General features: G+C 37.8%; 1 protein-coding gene across 2 annotated transcripts in view; it reads right to left on the bottom strand.

Annotated features, from left to right (window-relative positions):
- Nucleotides 1-12,306: 12,306 nt before the first annotated feature.
- NDC80 (NDC80 kinetochore complex component) overlaps nt 12,307-18,973 on the bottom strand; it is a 41,320-nt gene continuing 34,653 nt past the window's right edge. The window contains exon 17 of one of the 2 annotated variants that reach the window (XM_064481554.1): nt 12,307-14,649. In XM_064481554.1, coding sequence (XP_064337624.1) covers nt 14,512-14,649 — 138 coding nt within the window. In that variant the 3' untranslated portion in view covers nt 12,307-14,511. The remainder of the gene's footprint in view (nt 14,650-18,973) is intronic. The other variant, XM_031439116.2, reaches the window with a different exon arrangement.

Raw genomic sequence — 18,973 nt, 5'->3', positions numbered from 1 at the left:
TTAGAAAAAAAAATTAAATGAATAAACTTAATTACCTCCCCCAACCCTCCCAACTCCAAAAAAAGAATTATGAGAAATACTGGGGGACTTAGAGCAGACGTATGATATGGTCTGAGATATCTTTTAAGAAAACTACTCTGACTATTATGTTTTGCTTTTTATTTAATTAGGTTTATTTATTTATTTATTTTGTTGGGGGGGGGAGATGTACTTAGGTTTATTTATTTACTTACTTTTTAGAGGAGGTACTAGGGATTGAACCCAGGACCTCATGTATGCTAAGCATGCGCTCTACCACTTTGAGCTATATCCTCCCCCCTACTCTGACTGTTATGTTGAAGGTAGACTGTATGGGACCAAATGTGGAAACCAACAGACCAGTCAGACAGCTGATTCAACAATCCAGGCAAGAGTTAATAAGGGCTTGATCGAGGCTGGTGGTAATGGTGGAGCTGAGGTGAGGTAGTCAGATTCTGGCTACCTGGCTATTTTGAAGGTGAAGCTGACAGATTTGCTAAGGGATTGGATGTATGGCATGTGAAAAAGAGAGTCATCAAACCCGTCTCCAAAACATGTGGCTCCCTGGGAAGTGTAGTGCACGCTTGCATATTTTTGGCTCCCTAGCCTCTCTACCCCCTCCTATGTTTGGAGATTTCCCCATCACACAAATCTAGGCTCCAGGCAGAACACATCTCCAACTGAAGGTGTGGCTGCCAATGCCAGAAACTGTTTGTTCTGGTCTCCCGGGCCGAGGTGCCCTCGTGTGACAGATCAGACGTTAATGGGGCATCCAGCTTGTGACGGCAGCAGAGGCACCCTTAGCCCAGGGTGGAATGGTGTCCACTGTGCAAGGGGCAGTGGTGTCCTCACAGAACCAGTTCATGAAGTTAACTGTGCCTCTGGCCCCGTAGCTTTTGAGCAGGGTTTGCCAGCCTCCCAGCAAATCCAGTTTCCTAGTCAAAAATATTGTTTCTGCTTTTAAAAGAGCCAGAGATAGGTTTCTTTTCTTTGTAGCTAAAAACTCTGATTGCTATATTAAGGATTAATATTCCTACCATGAATGTTATCATAATAATAACTGCCATCCACTGAGTGACTGACACCCTTATTTCAATGAATTCCGCTGGATAAATATTTATCCTATATTAGAAGTGAGGAAACTGAGACATAAAAGGTTAAACCACTTGCCCAAGGTCATATGGCTAGTAACTGACAGAGCTAGGACTAAAATCCAAATTTATCTGACTCTAAAGCTTGAACACTTATACATTATAGAGTAGTTCATTTGGGGTTCATATAATATTGTGAACTGTCATTTTTCCATTAATTGAGTTCTCTATATAACCTCTATGTATATGCACAAGTATTAAAATTTCCTTGAAATTCTCTAAAACTGTTGATTTTAGTGGTGAAATATTAAGATACGTTATTGTTTGGAAAACATCATAGTCTGGTGAAAAACCTAAATCTAATTAAAAATAAATTCTAGTATTTGTTAGTAGTGTTTGAAATTTGGGCAAAATCAGTTGCTTTTTCTGAAAGTTTCAGTTTTAATAGACCTTGTTTTGATCAGAATTTGGAGGTAAAGTTCTATATTGGCAAATACACTAAGTTCTTCTTCAGATGCTATCTATAACCACTAAGACATTATAGTACCAGGGTAGACATTAAGTACTACAATAGCAGGTTCAAAAGCACAAACTTTTTATGTTCTTTAAAATAAATTAGATAAGACATCTATAGTTACCAAAAGTACAAGGGTGATGGGTTTGAATATTTGAAACTCACTGCTTAAAAAAAATGTTGCTTACTAATTAGAGGTGTGACTAAAAAGAAACGAAACTGGATTGTCAGAAAAGAAACTGTGGTTTGTGAGCCTCTGAAAAACACTCAGAGGAGGAACATGTTATAATAAACATCTTGTTTTACTTGAGCAGCCTTAAAGAGATGACGTGGTATTGGGGACATTAAAACTTGAGCTAGGAGTAAGAATGTGTGCCAAATCTAAGTACCAAATGTACTCCCTATCTAGGCTGTGCAACTCAGGGCAATTCCAAAAGAGCAAGGTTAATGAGGCAGAGATGAATAGAACAGACACAGAAACAGAAGTCACTGCGATGCCTCATTGGAAGGATTCACTCATTTATTCACTAACCCATTCAGCATTCGGTGCAAATCATATGCCTATTGTGTGTCAGGTGCTGGGGCTTCAAAAATGAATAAGAAAAAGCCTCCCCCATCCTCTGCTGCCCCGTCCAACCCACCCTCATTTCCATCTTCCCAAAGAGCCAGTGGCCCAGGGAATAAGGACCAGCCTTGCCCTGGCACTGACATTCCTTTTCTCCCTCCCACAGACTCCTCTCTCCCCATTCCGTGCCCCTTCCCAGCTCTTCCCTTCGCCACCAATCACCTCCTCACACCTTTCGTTTAACTAACTGGGCTCACTTTAGACTTTATTCCCCCAAGTAAAACTTTCCTGCCCGGGGCTGCCTCTCCCTCCTCCACACCTGCTAGGCCAAAGTGATCTTTAGAAACTTCAGACTCTTAAAACATGATTGTTCCCCACTCCATAGATAACAATACAGGCAATATAAAACTATAAAATGAGGAAAACTATGTATAATTCATCTGTTCTTGCAGATATTCTAAACCTTGGAAAGTCTAATGCAATTTATCATTAAATTGGACATGTCTGAACACATATCAAATTTTGCATACACATTTACGGGGTTCATTGATTTTCTGAGGTCCATCATGGTCCCCAGGTGATTCTAAAATACTGTTAATCCCTGAATTAAGAAAGGAGACAGATCTCAAAAGGCTGAATTCACTTTAAAGATTCTGTATTCTATCAGGACAACGATGGGAGTAAGAACCTACTGAAGGTTTTTAAAGTAGGATGGGGTGTCCTTTGGTTTGCACTTCAGAAAGTTTTCTCTGACTGTAGTATAGAGAATGGACTACAGGGCTTAACCAATACCTTGTGGGAGGCTGTTACAGAAACACAGGCAAGAGATTATGGTTAACTGCTAAAGGGTACTGGTTTCTTTTGGGTGTGATTTAAAAATGTATAAAATTAGACTGTGGTGGTGGTTGCACAACTATGTGAATATACAAAAAGTCCTTGCATGTACACATTACATGAGTTAATTTTTTAGTAGGTGAATTATAGCTCAATAAAGATGTTTTCCAAAAAAGCAACAGATTAAAAAAAAAAAACTCTCATACCTAAACAAAAAAATGAATAAGTAAATAAATAAAATAGGCCATGGACTTATATGAAAGACTTTTAGGAGATAAGAGGAGGGAGAGGGGAGAGGTAGGAGTCAAGGATGACTCCCGGGTTTTGGGGCTGAGGTCACTGGGTAGATGGGGATGAGGAGAGATGTAAGTGACCTTGTGCAGTGAAAGGGATTCTGGAGGGCATGATACAAAAGACTGGAAGGAAGCACCAAAGGAAGACTCAAGAGACTGTTGCATTGAAGAAAGGAAGGACAAATTTACTTGCCATCAGTGCAAGAATGCCAGACTTCTTTCTGAAGAAGCCAGAAACACTGGCTCACCAAATTCAAAACACAAATATTTAAAGGGAAAGAAAGGCAAAACTATCAAAGATACCAAGTTTACATCTAGTCTGTTCATGGGGTGGGGGGGAATACCAACTTTCTCATACAACTATCATATTTACAAAGGTCATTCATGCCTTCAGACACCATAGCATAGCATAGCAAAAATCGGGGATAATGCTGTCTCTAAAGTCCAGGCTTATAGGAAATTTTCCAGGGTTTATTATTTTAGAGACCAGAACCAGTCAGGAGGACCCAACTATTTTCAGTTTATCTAAGAGTGCAAGTAGTTTGATTTTGTTCCTAACTATACTATGCTGTGATGTGCTTCGTCATTTTGGAAGCAGGACAAAGTGCCAGTTTTGCTTCTACAGGAAATTAGTAACAGAAGAAGGCATGCGAAAGAAAGAAAGGATGCAGGAAGGCTAGCACTGATAGCAGGTAAGCATCTAGATAGTGGTCTGGGCGTGGCAGGTGTGTTAGCAAGGAGGAAGTATTACAGGCGGAAGTGTTCACTGTTGTTGGGGCTCCTGTCAACCCCGTGTGATCACTCAGGTTCACAGAGGCCCTGTGAAGCTAACTTTTGACTCAGGCTCCAGATAAAATGTTGGATACTTGGAAGTCTCCAATATTGTTGTTCTTGGAAGAAATGGAACTGAACACTGAAAGGGAGATCCTACTGAAATGGTTGCAGAAAGGTGTTGCCTGCCTCAAAGAAGATCACCTTCTTAAAGATTTAACAGCAGCCCAGCTTCGAAGTCTCAGGCTTCATCTAGTAGCTAGTAATAAATAAGGTATTTCTAGGCTTCTCTAGAAAGAAAGAATCAGAGCTACAAGAAGTCATCTCCTGCAATAACAAATGAAAGGCTCCATAGTTGGAAACACAAGGCAAATGTACACACAGGTGAGGGAGGAGACCACAAAGCTCCGAACTTCCACCTGGGAATCTCTTCCTGCTGCTGCCACCACTGGCTGCCTCTTTAAGAGTCTATCACCTTCCTGAACACAGATCCCCTCCTTCATTCCTGGCAGCACATTTGAGGTTCTGCTGGGTGTTCAGATGGCAGTGTACATAAGAAAATTCTGTATTTTTAAGACACAGACTTCTAGATTCCATGCCCAGATATTTTAAATCAGTCAAGTATGGGACTAGGAATTTTTATTTTTGACAGCTTCCATGTGATTCTAATGGAGGCATTTGTGTCCAAATACCACATTTTCAGAACCACTGGAGCAAAGGGAACAAAAAGGGTGATGAATATAGGAAAGAATGTATAGTCTGACTTACAAAATACAGGTGAATCACTTGCAGCTTATAGCCCTTGCCTTCAAATGGGCAGAGACATCTTCCCTAACAATTAGGAGTCCCCCGATCATGTCTACCTTATTTCAAATACAGTCCCCAAACAAAGCCCAGCGAGAAAAACATAAGTTTCTTCAGGGACAGTTTCCATTTTCTATCTAGGTTTCTCTTTCCTGAAAGACAATTAAGCTCTTTTCCTAGAAAGTGGATACTATACTCACACTCCCTCTGCAGGGAGGGCAGCTGGCCTGTTCCAGAGTTGGAATGCAACATCTCCACAAGAGATACAGAAACGTTATAGCCAGTAGCTCATTTAATTTTATGTAACCATGTAATTATGAAAACAAGGACAGCTTCTGCTTTTCACATTCCTCCAGTCTTTTTTTTTTTTTTTTAAGTTTTAAATGCTCCCATCAAATAGTTGAATTCAAATTGCCCTTTGTCCAGCCCAACCAGTCCCTCTTCACAGACCCTCCTTCTGCTGGAGGTGAACATCCCTCCTATAATTGCCCAGCTGCGTCTGATGGTACTTAGCTCCTGATACTTCTGGAATGTGATCGAGAGAATAAATATTCTCCAAAGCAAACAAAAGGTTTGCAGAAATGAAACTGCCTAAATCACCCTGGATACATTGCCCAAAGAGACGCAAGCATCCTCCTTCCCCATCACACACCAATGAAGTATGGATTTTTTCAAGGAAGTTTAGTTGGAACAAAATATACACAAATACTCTCAGTTTTCATGTTTGTTCTTCAGTTTTAGAGTAGATGTTTCCTGCTTCTACAGCTGTTGGGTGTGTCCCTCCTCCTGTTCCTGTGCTCTAAATCCGAAAAAAAAAAAAAAAAAAAAGGCTTCTCAAAAAAAGAAGCCGAGCAGAGTCACAAATATTCATACACACACACACACACACACACACACGCACACACGTGCGCACACACACATACACACGTGATACTTTACAGGGTCCCATGAACAATTTAGATTTTCAGATTCACAGTATCTCAACCCTAACCATTTTCAAGAACGGTTTTGCCTTACACTGTGAAACTAAATCTGTCCAACTCTGTTGCTTTTTCAGAACAAAGGGAAGTTTATACCAACTAGTGTATTGTCTCCAACTTTGCTAGCCTGAGAGCAAAACTGCTTGCAGCTCAAAGCCAAATTCCTCAAGGTATTCTATCTCAAAGTCAACCACAACAGGAAGAGGAAGTATGGTACGTGCTCAAATAATTTTGCTGCTCTCTCCCCATGTGCCTCAGTCTTCTGACAGAGTAGAACCCCCGTGGAAGTGCAGGGAACAGCTCCTGCGTATCCGAGGTCAGGTTCATCTTAGATATTTCAACAATTGCTGAGCAGCTCCACTCCCTTCCACACAAGCTAGAGTTCCCATTTCCCTCTGCCCAGTTGAGTTTTACCTTGAGTGTTCCTCTAGAACCACAATCCTACTGAGGCTTTTCCATGTCCTTCTAGTCAGACAGTTAACTTCCCCCAACCAGGACCTCTCACTCTAATTAGGACCCGAGAAAGTGCAAAGCAACTCTGGGAGCAGTCAGACTCTGACAATGTTTTCAACAGGATGCAGTCAGGGCGACAAGGCAACGTTTCTAACCCAACCTAATTAAGGCAACATTGCAGTTGCAAAAATGACTTAACAATCCATCCTTTCTTAGAATCGACCCTCACAGGCCGGAATTCCACTGTCTTACTGAGACATCCCATGATTAGTTCTTCCTCACTGCAGCAAGTTCAATAAACCCATTTTTTTTTCTATATGTGTAGCCTGGTGGTCTTTTCTTTGGTTGGTAGGCTTTAACTGGTTTTTGCTGGCTCTGGTGGCTTCTTCAACTCTGAAAGACTGTCCCAAAAATTGGAGTCACCTGTCTCTTCCACAATTTCCCATTTAATTGATAGAACTCTCCAATTTCCCTTTCTTTGTCCCAGGATAGAGCTCTACTTAAGGAAAGACACCAGGATATGCTGTTCTCATTCCAAATTACCTGATTCAGCACCTTCTCTTCGCCTGTGGGTTGAGAGCATTCACACAGGGGGATTTGGGACTTGCTGCCTTCTGTATCTATGCCTCACTCATTGTCTTCCATCTGAAGTTTCTTGCTGGATATGTCAGAGCTACTTCAGCCTCACCCCGTTCTCCACAGCCAACTTCATTTCTGGCCTGATTAAATTCCATATCTTTCCTTGCTCGTCTGAGAATGGACACTTTCAAATAATCAGCTGTTGCACCTGTCTTAATCCCTCTTCCAAGAGGTGCAGCATGAGGGCGTAGGTATTAAAGCAGATCTGAGATTCCTTTTCCAGGGTCCAAACAACTGGAATCTTGATCCTCCTGATGCCTAGAAAACCAAGTTTCTCAAGCAGACCTAACGTCATCTTCCAAAGCTGTCAGATACCTAGGGAATCAGTTTTATAACCATTCCATTTTTCTCCCAGCATGTTGGTGGAGTTTTGCGTTCTCCCTTCTCATGAGCAAACAGCCTAAGGGACTTCTATAAAGGGCCATGACAACTACCTTATTCTCTAATTTGTAGAGAACAGAAACCATTTCTGAGGCTGAAAGATAAGGAAGGGGTAATTTTTCCCTCTAATGACATTGCTCTGATTATATCCTCTTTTAGGCATAATACCCAAAGTATCTCCTAAGACAAGACTCGTTTTTACTGGTTTCTACTCATTTCTACAAGATTATCTTCTTGGGCATAGATATATTTCTCTTTTCTTAGGAGTTGAAGACCTGCCAGTGGAGAGAAAGTCATTACCCCACCTTCCAGCACAATGGCGCTGTCACCTTCCTATCATGCGCAAACAATTTAGGGCCCTCCCCATTTGTATCTTAACCCTGCAATTGTCTGCTGGGTGGAATCTCCTACTTCAGAACTGATAATCTTCCTCCCAGTCGAAGGTTGGAGGGTCTGCAGGGGATAAAATATTCCCCTGTCATAACCCTCTTACAGATTGTTAGTGGAGCGCATCCCCTACTTGCTTGATATTAACCATTTCCCATCCCCAGTTTGACCGCATGCACCCTGCCCCGCCACACCTCTCACTGGCTAAGTATGCGCACCCTTGGCAACGTCACTGATCAACATTCCGCTTAGTTACAGTTCCTTCTGGGCGAGTCATGTTACATTTTTTATAATTACTCAGCTTCTCGGAGAATAACCTGACTTCCTCGATACTTTGCTAAATTGCTTTACAAACTCCTGTGCTCTTTTTATTGATTTCAAGTTGTTCTCTAGAGTTGAGGTTCAGAAATCATACTGCCTGAATTCAGTTTTGCCATTTCCTAAAGAATTTTACGATTTAATATGGAGAACTTGGCAAAATCACTTAACCTTTCCGTTTCTCAATCTATGAGAGGTCAAGTAAACAAAAAATAAGTAAATTATGGAAAACTTAGTAATATAATTGACATAGTAGAGCTGATTAATGGTATATCAAATCATATGTCCTAAAAAAAGAGAATACACTTTTCTTTCAAATGGCCATGAACGTTTACAGAACTATTAGGCCACAAAGAAAAACCTCAGGAAAATGCAAACAATAAATAGTAAAGATGGCATTCTTTGATCACAATGCAATGTAACTAGAAATTAGTAAAAATTAGGGGGGACAAAGATCCTTTTATGTGGAAATTTTAAACTATTTTAAAGAATTCTTTGAATAGAGAAATCACCAACTGAGAATGGTTGGGGGAGAAACTTGAGGGGTGGCTTGCTGCAACCAGCCTGTACTCCCAGTGCTTCTGCAGTGATTGGGAAATTGTTTGCATTTACACCTGTAAATTCATCCTTTTAACTTATATAGTTTTTGGATGCAATTCTCAATTCTTTAAGAAATGACAAAAAATTTTGGTTTTCTACTGTCAGACGAGAACATTAGGTGCCAGCAACATGTCACTGTGTAAGCAAAGTGTTGCAATAAACCAGAAAAAAACAAAAAACAAAAACCCAACAAAAAAAATGTGAACTACTACTAAGCTAGAATCCAGAGGAAAATTCATAGTCTTAGATACTTAATATTAAAAAAATTTAAGATAGATGAACTGAAAATATAATTCAAAAAGTTAGGGGAATAAAACAACAAAATAAATGGAAGGAAAGCAGAGGAAGTTACTTAGTAAAGAAAAAAAATAATAAGTTAGAAAACAAATACATAGAATTATTAAGTTAAAAAAAAAAGCTAGCTTAGTAGAGAAATCATTAGCTATTTGGTTCCAGGAAAAAAGGGAGAAAGAGTAAATGTGCAAAAACACAATACAGGGGAAAAAATCATCAAAACAGAAAATAAAAAGAATTGTAATAAACTACTTTAATTCCGTGCAAATCAATGTGAAAAACTGGATTAAATAGAAAAATGTCTAAGATAATATAATTTACCAAAACTGTAGAAGAGGTTAAAAACAATGACTTAAATGGGATTAACAGATGCACATTACCATATATAAAACAGATAAACAACAAGGATTTACTATATAGCATAGGGAACTATATTCAATATCTTGTAATAAACTATAATGGAAAAGAATAGAAAATAAGTATGTGTATACATATATATATATGTACACTGAATCACTTTGCTGTATACCTGAAACCATTACAATATTGTAAATCAACTATACTTCAATAATAATTAAAAAAAAAAACAACAAAGACTTAAACTGATTTATGTAGAAGAAATAAGTAAAGTTGTGAAAGAGCTACACTCAGAAAAAGCAGTGCACCCAGATGGGGAATTCCATCAAACTTTAAAAGCATACAATTCTAATACTTTTATATTACTTACAGATAAATTTTAAAAAGAAGGAAAATGTTTAACTTCTTTCTCTAATGTGAATATAACATTGATATCAAAACCTGAAAAAATTTAAAAATATATATCAGATCACCAATCTTACCTATGAATATCAGTGCAAAAAATAAAATCTTAAATAAAATATTAACAAACAGAATCCAGCAGCACATTAAAAGGAAGGAAGAAAAAGAAAGAAAGACATCTTGGTTAGGTGGAATTTATTCTAGGAATGCAAGGATGTTTATATGTTGGGAAAACAATTATATGAAAATATTGAGAAAAACAATGTTTTCAATGTCATAGATGCTTAACAGTCCTTTGATAAAATCCAACAACCATTACAAAGAAAAAAAAACTTAATAAAATAACAAAAAGAATTGTACTTCTTTAACATGATATAACTAATTCAGCACAAAAGCTGGTATTATGATTAATGAGGAAATATTTGAAGCATCTCCACTAAAATTAGGAACAAGACAAAAATGGCCACTCTCATAAATATTTAATATTATATTTGATTTACTGGCCAAAACAAATAGACAAAAAAGGAAACTGGAGGTATATTAATTGGGAAGGTGTAAGTAAGACTATTACTATTTGCAGGAATTATAACTATACTGTAAAACCTAAGAGACTCAACATCAAAACTGCTGAATAATAAAAGATTCATAAATTAGTGACAAGTTATATAAATATACAGAAATCAATAATTTTTCATATATACAAATCACTTAGCTATATTATATAATGTTAAGGAAGTACTCATTTTTTTATTTTATTAAGACTTTTTCCTTAGTAATGGCTGTTTACTTTTATCAAATGACTTATAAGGGTTATGAAGAAAACTCTAAAAACACAACAGAAGATATCAACAAATAGAAAAACATACCATGCATTTTCATTAGGAGACTCAACATTATCAGCTCCTTAATTTATAAATTGTATTTGTCCTAGTCCTTCTAGAAGCAGAATCCAAGATAGGATTGTTAACCTAAAACAACAAAACAGCCAGACAGCAAAGAATTGCAACTCCCCGTATGCAAGTTCAGTAAAGCAAAGGAGAGGAAACTTTTATAGAGGAGAAAGGGAAGTTGGGAGGGGCTGTGATAAACAAAAAGTCAATTGGAGGAAAAGTTCAAAGTATAGTGGGTTTTCATTGGCTGAGTTGTGATAGTCTCTCATTGGCTGAACTGTTGCCAGGTAAAAAGAAAGTTTTTCTTCCCCTTGCTTATGGTAGTAAAGTAGTGTCAATTCTTGTCAGAGATTCAAAGTACACCTCTTCCCGTTGGTATCTATATTGACATTGAGTGAGAGCTCCCCCTTTGGCCTCCTGACTCTGGTAGTGAGCCATATACTGAAAAGAATGTAACATCAGTTCTGTGGTGTTCTTCGAGGAATACATACCCCTATCTTATCATGAGAATGAGTTAAGCAGAAATTGAAGGACAGTCTATAAATTATTGAACTCTTCAAAAATGCCAAGGTCATGAAAGTCAAAGACAGATAAGGAACTCTTTCAGGCATCCACGTGGATAACCTGGTTCTGCTGCCATTTTGAAAAAGCAGCTTCAGCTCCTCCTGCTGAGAAGATCATTTGTCCTTCTCATAATGATGGTTCTTTTTCTCTCCTGCTTTCCTCAAGCACAAGGTGTCCAAAATGTCCTGGTGGCAGTTGTAACCAATAGTGCAACAGGACTCTTGCTCTGACTCTTGGTAACTATGAGAACAAGACCTTCGTCCTTGCATCATATCTAAAGGCTTTTCTGACTCTAGGATTCTGGGGATTTGTAAGTGGAACAATATCTGCTTTAATGGTGTTAGTTCTAGAAATAAGCATGTCCTTAGGGATTAAGAAGAAAGTATGCAGAGTGAGGTAAAAAATGTTAAGTGAAAAGTGCGAGTACACTGATCACTTTGGTTTCTTGAACCCGTCCCAAGTTGTGCTTAGGTTATCACTTTGGTTGAACTCAGGACTTTTCTGTCATTCCTAAAGTTGCTATTAAACTCTATTATTTAAATCACATTATGGATAATTTAACTAGTAGTGATTTTTTTTCTTTTAAAGTAGTGCACCTTAAATTTTAAAACACATACAAACAATTTGGGGACCCATTAAAAATGCAGGTTTGAATTCTAACTTTGATTTAGTAGTCAAGAAGATGTAAGAAACGTCTATATATTTAATCTAAAAGCAAGTCTTAACTAGCAGACAGAAAGATACAATTTTTCCATGAAGAAAACTTGACTTTTTGTAGCTTAAATATCACTTTAGATACACTACTGCTACAGGTCTCTTATACAATACACTACATGCATGACTCTCTTGAGTATAAATTCCTTTCAATGTAGAAACATGGTGTTTAAAGGTAAAAGTTTCTAGAATAAAACATAGGTAGGTGTAAACGACAGTGATGTTGGCAAAGATTTATTGGGCTTGGCAAAGATTCCTTAAATGCTACACAAAATGCAGAATGTATTTAAAAAAATAATAAATTGGGCTACATCAAAACTAAAAACTTTCATTTAAAAGACACCATTAAAATGAAAAAGCAAGTCAGACCGAGAGAAAATATTTATGTAACATGTGTCAGATAAAGGACTTGTGTCTAGAATACACAAAAACTCTTGCAAATTAGTAATAAAACAATCCAGTAAAAATTGGGCTTAACACTTTTGGTCATTAGGGAAATGCAAATTAATATCACAGTGTGATAGAACCACACACCTTTAGTATGGCTAAATTATTAAGACTGACTATGTAAGTGGGTCAGGATGTGGAGCAACTGGAACTCTCATACACTGCAGGTAGGCACATATGGTAGAACCACTTTAGGAAACATTTGCTAAGTTTCATGAAAGTTAAATATGCACCTACCACATACGAACTAGCCATTCCACTCCCAGGTGTTAACTCAAGAGAAATGAAAGCATATGTCCATACAAACACTGTACATGAATGTTTATAAAGATTTTATTTGTGATGGCTCCGAACTGTAAACAATCCAAGTGTCCATCAACAGGTAAATGGCTAAACAAACTCAATACATTCATACAATGAACACTACTCAACAATGAGAAGCCATGAACTACTGATACACAGCATGGATCTCAAAATTTTCTGAAAGAAGCTATACAAATGTACATACTATATGATTCTATTTGCACAAAGTTTTAGAAAATGCCAGTCTATAGTGAGAGAAAGGAGATTAGTGCTTGCCTGGAGACGCATGTCAGTCAGATGTCAGGTAGGGCAAGAGAAAGGATTGCCAAGGGCCATGAGGAAACTCTCAGAGGTGATAGCTATATTCATTAGCTTCATTGTGATGATGATTGAAGGGCGTATATATATGTCAAAACTTATGAAAAGTTTTAATGCATACAGTTTAGGTCAATATACTGTAAAAAGGGCAGATTCTGATTCAGCAGGTTTGGGATGAGACCAAGAGTCTGCATTTCTAAAGTCCCCCCAGGTCCCAGGTGATGTTGCTGCTGCTGTTTCCATAGGGTGGCAAAGCTCTGGTTCATCTTAATTCTGTCATATATATTGGATAGTGAAGACAGAGTATTTCTTTTCCATCACTGAAGACAGTTCTATTGGATGTCAGTAATCCAGACTCTTGAATACATTAGTAACTGTTAACCTTGTCGTATCCTGTTAATTATCTCCCAACTATGACTCGTCTGTTTCTGTTCTCTCTGGCTGAATGTCCTCCCTTCATAAAGCATTGTGGGAATCCCATTCTCGGCTCTTAAAGTACGTGGCTTAACATTTAATTCTAATGCTCTTCATTCTGACATGATTTAGAGTTAGAATAAAGTTAAGAGAATAGAAAGTTCAACTGGAGGCAGATGTTAGTTCAATTTAAGGAGGAGCGTCCTCACAATTTAGATCTAAAAAACTCACTTTCTAACAGAACTCCCTCACCATCCAGAATGTTCAAGTTTCAGGACTCCTGTGGCTGTACTCAGAATTGCACACGGGTTCAAGGAAGTTCCAGTGTGGTTTCTACCACAACAGATATGACCTGAGGTAAATCCACGCTTCTCTAGGAATAAACTTTCATCTCTAAAATGAGGGGGCTGAATGAGCTTATTATTTCTTCTGATTTTCACATTCCGTATTCTGCTTATTTCAGACTAAAGATGGCATGAAGTCAGAAAGAACTTTAGCTTTTCTCTCTTTACATATATACACATACACATAGAAGAGTGATTCTGATTATGTCCAAAGTGATTAGGAAAGTTTTCTAGTTAGTCAGTACCAATCCTTTGTATAGTTTATACCAGGGATTGGCAAACTTTCTGTAAAGGGCCAGATAGTACACATTTTTGGCTTTTCAGGTCATATGATCTCTGTCACACTAAACTCTGGTCCTGTGGTGTGAAACCAGTCATAGACGATACGTCACTGAATGGGCGTGATTAGAGTAGACCCACAGTTAACATGCTGACTCCTGGTTTAGTTCGAAATACTTATTTTCTAACCATCTCAAGTTAGGCAGAGAAATTAGGGGAAAAACACACTGTATGGATGCAATTTTATTAACTCCAGGTACATAACATAACTAGTCTTTCATACCTAAAGATAACAATCCAACAAGTTATCATAATTTCAGGTCATACATACTGTAAGTTAATGAACTAGATTTATAAAAGATATAAAAATATTTCACGGTCATGGGAAGATGTGGCCATGAGACTTCAGTGTAAAAAAGATTTAGGATATGTTAGAGACTTTTCAAACCTACAAAGGACATTTCAACATTTACACTGTTTTTCTCCAACATTCACACTGTTAATAAAGTTTCTGTTTAGATAATCAACATTTTGTCTTCATTCGTTAGAAGCCTTAAGCAGAGCAGCTTTCTTCTTATATTTGTCTCCAATCTCTCTAATATTTTCCAAGAGATCCTCAGATGTGTATTCTTCATATTCTCTATCAGCTCTGGCAATCTGCTCCTCAAGATGTTTCTAGTGGAAACAATAAGCAGTTGTTAATGTAAAAACATTAATTTCTTTTAAAGTGTTTGTGAAATCTGTAAATAAGAGCACAACATGTTAAGAACAGGAATAAAAAAAAATACTCTTGATATGATTAAATACCTTGAGAAAAGGAGATTCTGCATTATCCTGGCGGGTCCAACGTAATCACAAGGATGCAAAAGGGAATCAGCAGTGTGGAAGTCAGAGAAAGACATAAGGGTCAGAAAGGATAGACGATGCTGTGCTGTTGGCTTTGAAGATAGAGGAAGAGGCCACAATCCAAGGGCTGTAGGTGGCCTCTAGATGGTGGAAAAAGCAAGGAACTAGATTCCTCGCTAGAGCTTCTAGGAGTGCAGCCCGAGGGCCCACTTTAGACTTCTGACAACCGGGAATGTAATCACTCGAATTATTTTCTGGTCTGTGGTTTAGGTGAACAATACTCGTTGAAGAAGGATCTATGAAAGGTTATAGAGCCACTAAGAGGCTGAACTAGAAAGAAGTGGGTAGAAGCCAGGTTTTCTGATGTGGTATTCCAGGATGCTTTTCTTAGTTCTTACCACTAAGCAGGGAAGGGTACTAACAAGTAAGAAAGCAGTAGTTCAATGTCATTCAGGAGAGATGAGGGGACATAAGCTATTACACGCTCTGTTTTCAAATAAATGAAAACCTGTTAATGTGATATGAATTTCTTTCCCCTTAAACAATTTACAACTGGAAATACACTACCAAAAAAATTTTAGATTTAGCAATTGATTTTAATTTTGGGCTCTGTATAGCAGATTAGAGGAATGGTTTTATTGTTTAACTTTCAAGCTATGCAGAAGGTATAGATAAGGTAAACTTCATGTTTCAGAAATACTTTATTCTGTGTTTATATCAAATTAACAGAAAGGAATGTTAAAAAGAAACAACAGGCTCAAAATGGAGTCACTTGAGTAAGCCCATGGCACCAAGATGGGACTTAATACCTAACTTAATTGCAGTTTCAACCTTTCCCAGGAATGTAATCTCACCTGGTCTGTCTGGAATTTCCTGGTCAGCACCAGAGAGGTAATCTGCCTAATAAAACCTTCTGTCCCACAAAGGGAGGTGACCTTGCCACCTTGCCTGAACTGATCCTTTTCCTCTGTTTAAGACTTATCCCACTCCCTCTGTGCCTCTTTCTTTTCTGTAGCTCCTTGGAAATTCTTCCTGTTTGCTTGACGGGATGCTGCCCAATTCATGTATCACTGAATAAGGCCTTAGATTTACTCAGTTGAATTTTTCTGACAGTTTCAGCGGCAGCAATGGGATCTGAAATGAACTTCTGATGGGGTTTTGGGGACAAAGAGAAATGTAGGTGTGGTGCCCTCGAACCCCGAGTCCATGGTCTTCCGTGCTGTTTCTGAGGGCCGTGGGGGAAGATCTTCTCTGTTCTGAGCTTTGTTCTCTTTGTGTCAAGCCCTCAATATAACTGACTTTCCATACTTTCCTATCTGACTGGAAACCCCAGCCATTGATTCCGTCCCAAGATCCACATGGGAGCTGTTAGTAACAGTTCTCAGTTCCCCATTGATGTGGAGCCCCTGGTCTGCAATCCCCATTTGTTGAGGTCTGCTGGTTCAATCCTTTTCCCAATCCCCAGATGCCAGATTGGGAACTGTTGGTGTTACTAGCTGGAGTAGGACAGGGTCCACTTTAGGTTGGACTGGGTCCAGTGTGAAGCTTCAGGCAGTTAAAAATTTAAGTAAAGGCTTTTATATATAATGGCAATCTTGGAAAAAACAACAACAATAACAACAAAACAAACACCCCAAACTCATCTGGACCTCTGTCTATAGTACCCAGTAGAGAGAGGAATATAAAATGTTTTTTACACCACTTTTGGGGATGCTTCTTAATTACAAAATTAATATACAGAAATCTGTTGCATTTCTACACACTAACAATCAACTATTAGAAAGTAAAATTAAGGAAACAATTCCATTTACCATTGCATGAAAAGAAATAAAATACCTAGGAATAAATTTACCTGAAGAGGTAACAGACCTGTACTCAGAAAACTATTAGACCCTGATAAAAACAAAACAAAACAAACAAAAAACCCTGAAGATAACACAAACAGATGGAAAGACACACCGTGTTCTTAGATTAGAAGAATACTGTTAGACTGCCTAAACTGAGAATGCCAGACTAAGATTTCAGGCTTTAACTAAACATGAAACTCTTCTCTTTCTTTCCTTTACTCTGCCGTTGTCCTGAAAAGGTAACGTCATTATCTGTGTCTCCCAGATCATTGCTAAGGAGGGTAATCTTTTTTTTTTTGCCCCTATTTTTCAGTTTTATTAGGTAGAATTGTTACAGTTTAACTGCACATATACAATATACTGCAAGTAAATACACACACATATACTGCACATATTTTTATAATTTACATATATGTACTGTTCATTGTTTCTAAGAATGTTTAGAGTTTTAGCTTTTTAAACTTACATAGTTATCAAAGGAATAAAGCCAACCACAAAACAATAATTAATTCAAAAAGATACATACACCCTATTATCAACAGCAATATTATTTATAATTGCCAAGATATGGAAGTATCCTAAGTGCACATCAATAGATGAATGGATAAAGAAGATGCAGCATATATGTGTAATGTAATACAACTCACCCATGAGAAAGGATATTTTCCCAGTTATGGTCCTTCATTCACTTTTTTTTTTTTTTTCACTTCTAAAACCAGAATTTTATAACTGGCATAAACATTTCCACTGCATTAATAACAACAAAATACTTAGAAATAAACTTAACTAAGGAGGTTACCTATGCTCTGAAAACTGTAAAACATTGATGAAGGAAATTGAAGATGATACAAAGAAATGAAAAGGTATCTTGTGCTCCTGGATTGGAAGAATCAAGATTATTAAAATGGCCACACTACCCAAAGCAATCTATAGATCCAATGCAACCCCTGTCAAAATATGTCACAGAACTAGAATAAACAACCCCAAAATTTATATGGAACCATAAAAGACCTTGAACTGCCAAAGTAAACTTTTCCAGGTCTCTCTTTTTTTTCTTTCTTCTTGTTCTCTTTTCTTACAGTGATGACTAGAGAAGGTCCTTTAACATTTGTTGTAAAGCTGGTTTGGTGGTGCTGAAATCTTTTAGCTTTTGTTTATGTATGAAACTTTTGATTTCTCCATCAAGTCTGAACGAGAGCTTTGTTGGATAGAGTATTCTTGGTTGTAAGCTTCCCCCTTTCATCACTTTAAATGTATTGCGCCACTCCCTTCTGGCCTGCGGAGTTTCCGCTGAAAAATCAGCTGATAACCTTATGGGAGTTCTCTTGTATGTTATTTGTTGCTTTTCTGTGGCTAATTTTAATAGTTTCTCCTTATCCTTAATTTTTGTCAATTTGATTACCATGTGCCTTGTGTGTTTCTCTTTGGGTTGATTCTGTGTGGATCTCTCTGCACTTCCTGGACTTGTGTGATTGTTTCCTTTCCCAAGTTGGGGGAGTTTTTGGTTATTATCTCTTCAAAAATTTTCTCAGGTCCTTTCTCTCTCTTCTCTTTCTGGGACCCCTATAATGTGAATATTAGTGCACTTCATGTTGTCCCAGAGTTCTCTTAAACTATCCTCACTTCTTTATATTCTTTTTTCTGTTCTGTGGTAGTGATTTCCACTAATCTGTTTTCTAGCTCATTGATCCGTTCATCTGCCTCATTTATTCTATTCTGGGTTCCTTCTAGTGTGTTACTCATTTCAGTGATTTTATTCTTCAACTCTGGGTATTCTTTATAGTTTACAACTCTTCAGGAGGATAATCTTTCAAACTGCTGGATTTGTCATTTAAAAAAACACTCTGATCTGTTCTCTGATCTGTTCATGATGCAAGAAAATCCTGGTCCATTTCCCCAATTCTGGTTAACAACCCTAAACTTGGGGAATTTTGTGTCCAGGCTCAATACAAAGAAAGTGACACAAGGCAAGGGTAACCAGAATAAAATGGCTTGTGCATTCCACAGATGATTAATATTTCACTGGTCTTGCGGGGTGGATATAGCTCAGTGGTAGAGAACATGCTTGGCATGCACGAGGTCCTGGGTTCATTCCCCACTATCTCCATTAAAAAATTTAAAAAATAATAAAAAATTTTACTGGTCTCAATGGCTGACACCTTTCCAGTCCTAAGCCACAGATTCAAATGGGAATTACCAGGAAGCATTCATGACTCTGGATCTGATTCCTTTAACAAGACCCTACTTTCCTGGTAAATGAGTAACTGCAATTGAGGCTATGATCAGCTACCTCTCCTTAACTCTTC

This window comes from Camelus dromedarius, chromosome 32, assembly GCF_036321535.1.
Source record: "Camelus dromedarius isolate mCamDro1 chromosome 32, mCamDro1.pat, whole genome shotgun sequence".
NCBI lineage: Eukaryota > Metazoa > Chordata > Mammalia > Artiodactyla > Camelidae > Camelus > Camelus dromedarius.
The sequence above is the reverse complement of the archived record's forward strand: the minus strand, read 5'-3'. Positions and strand labels throughout refer to the sequence as shown.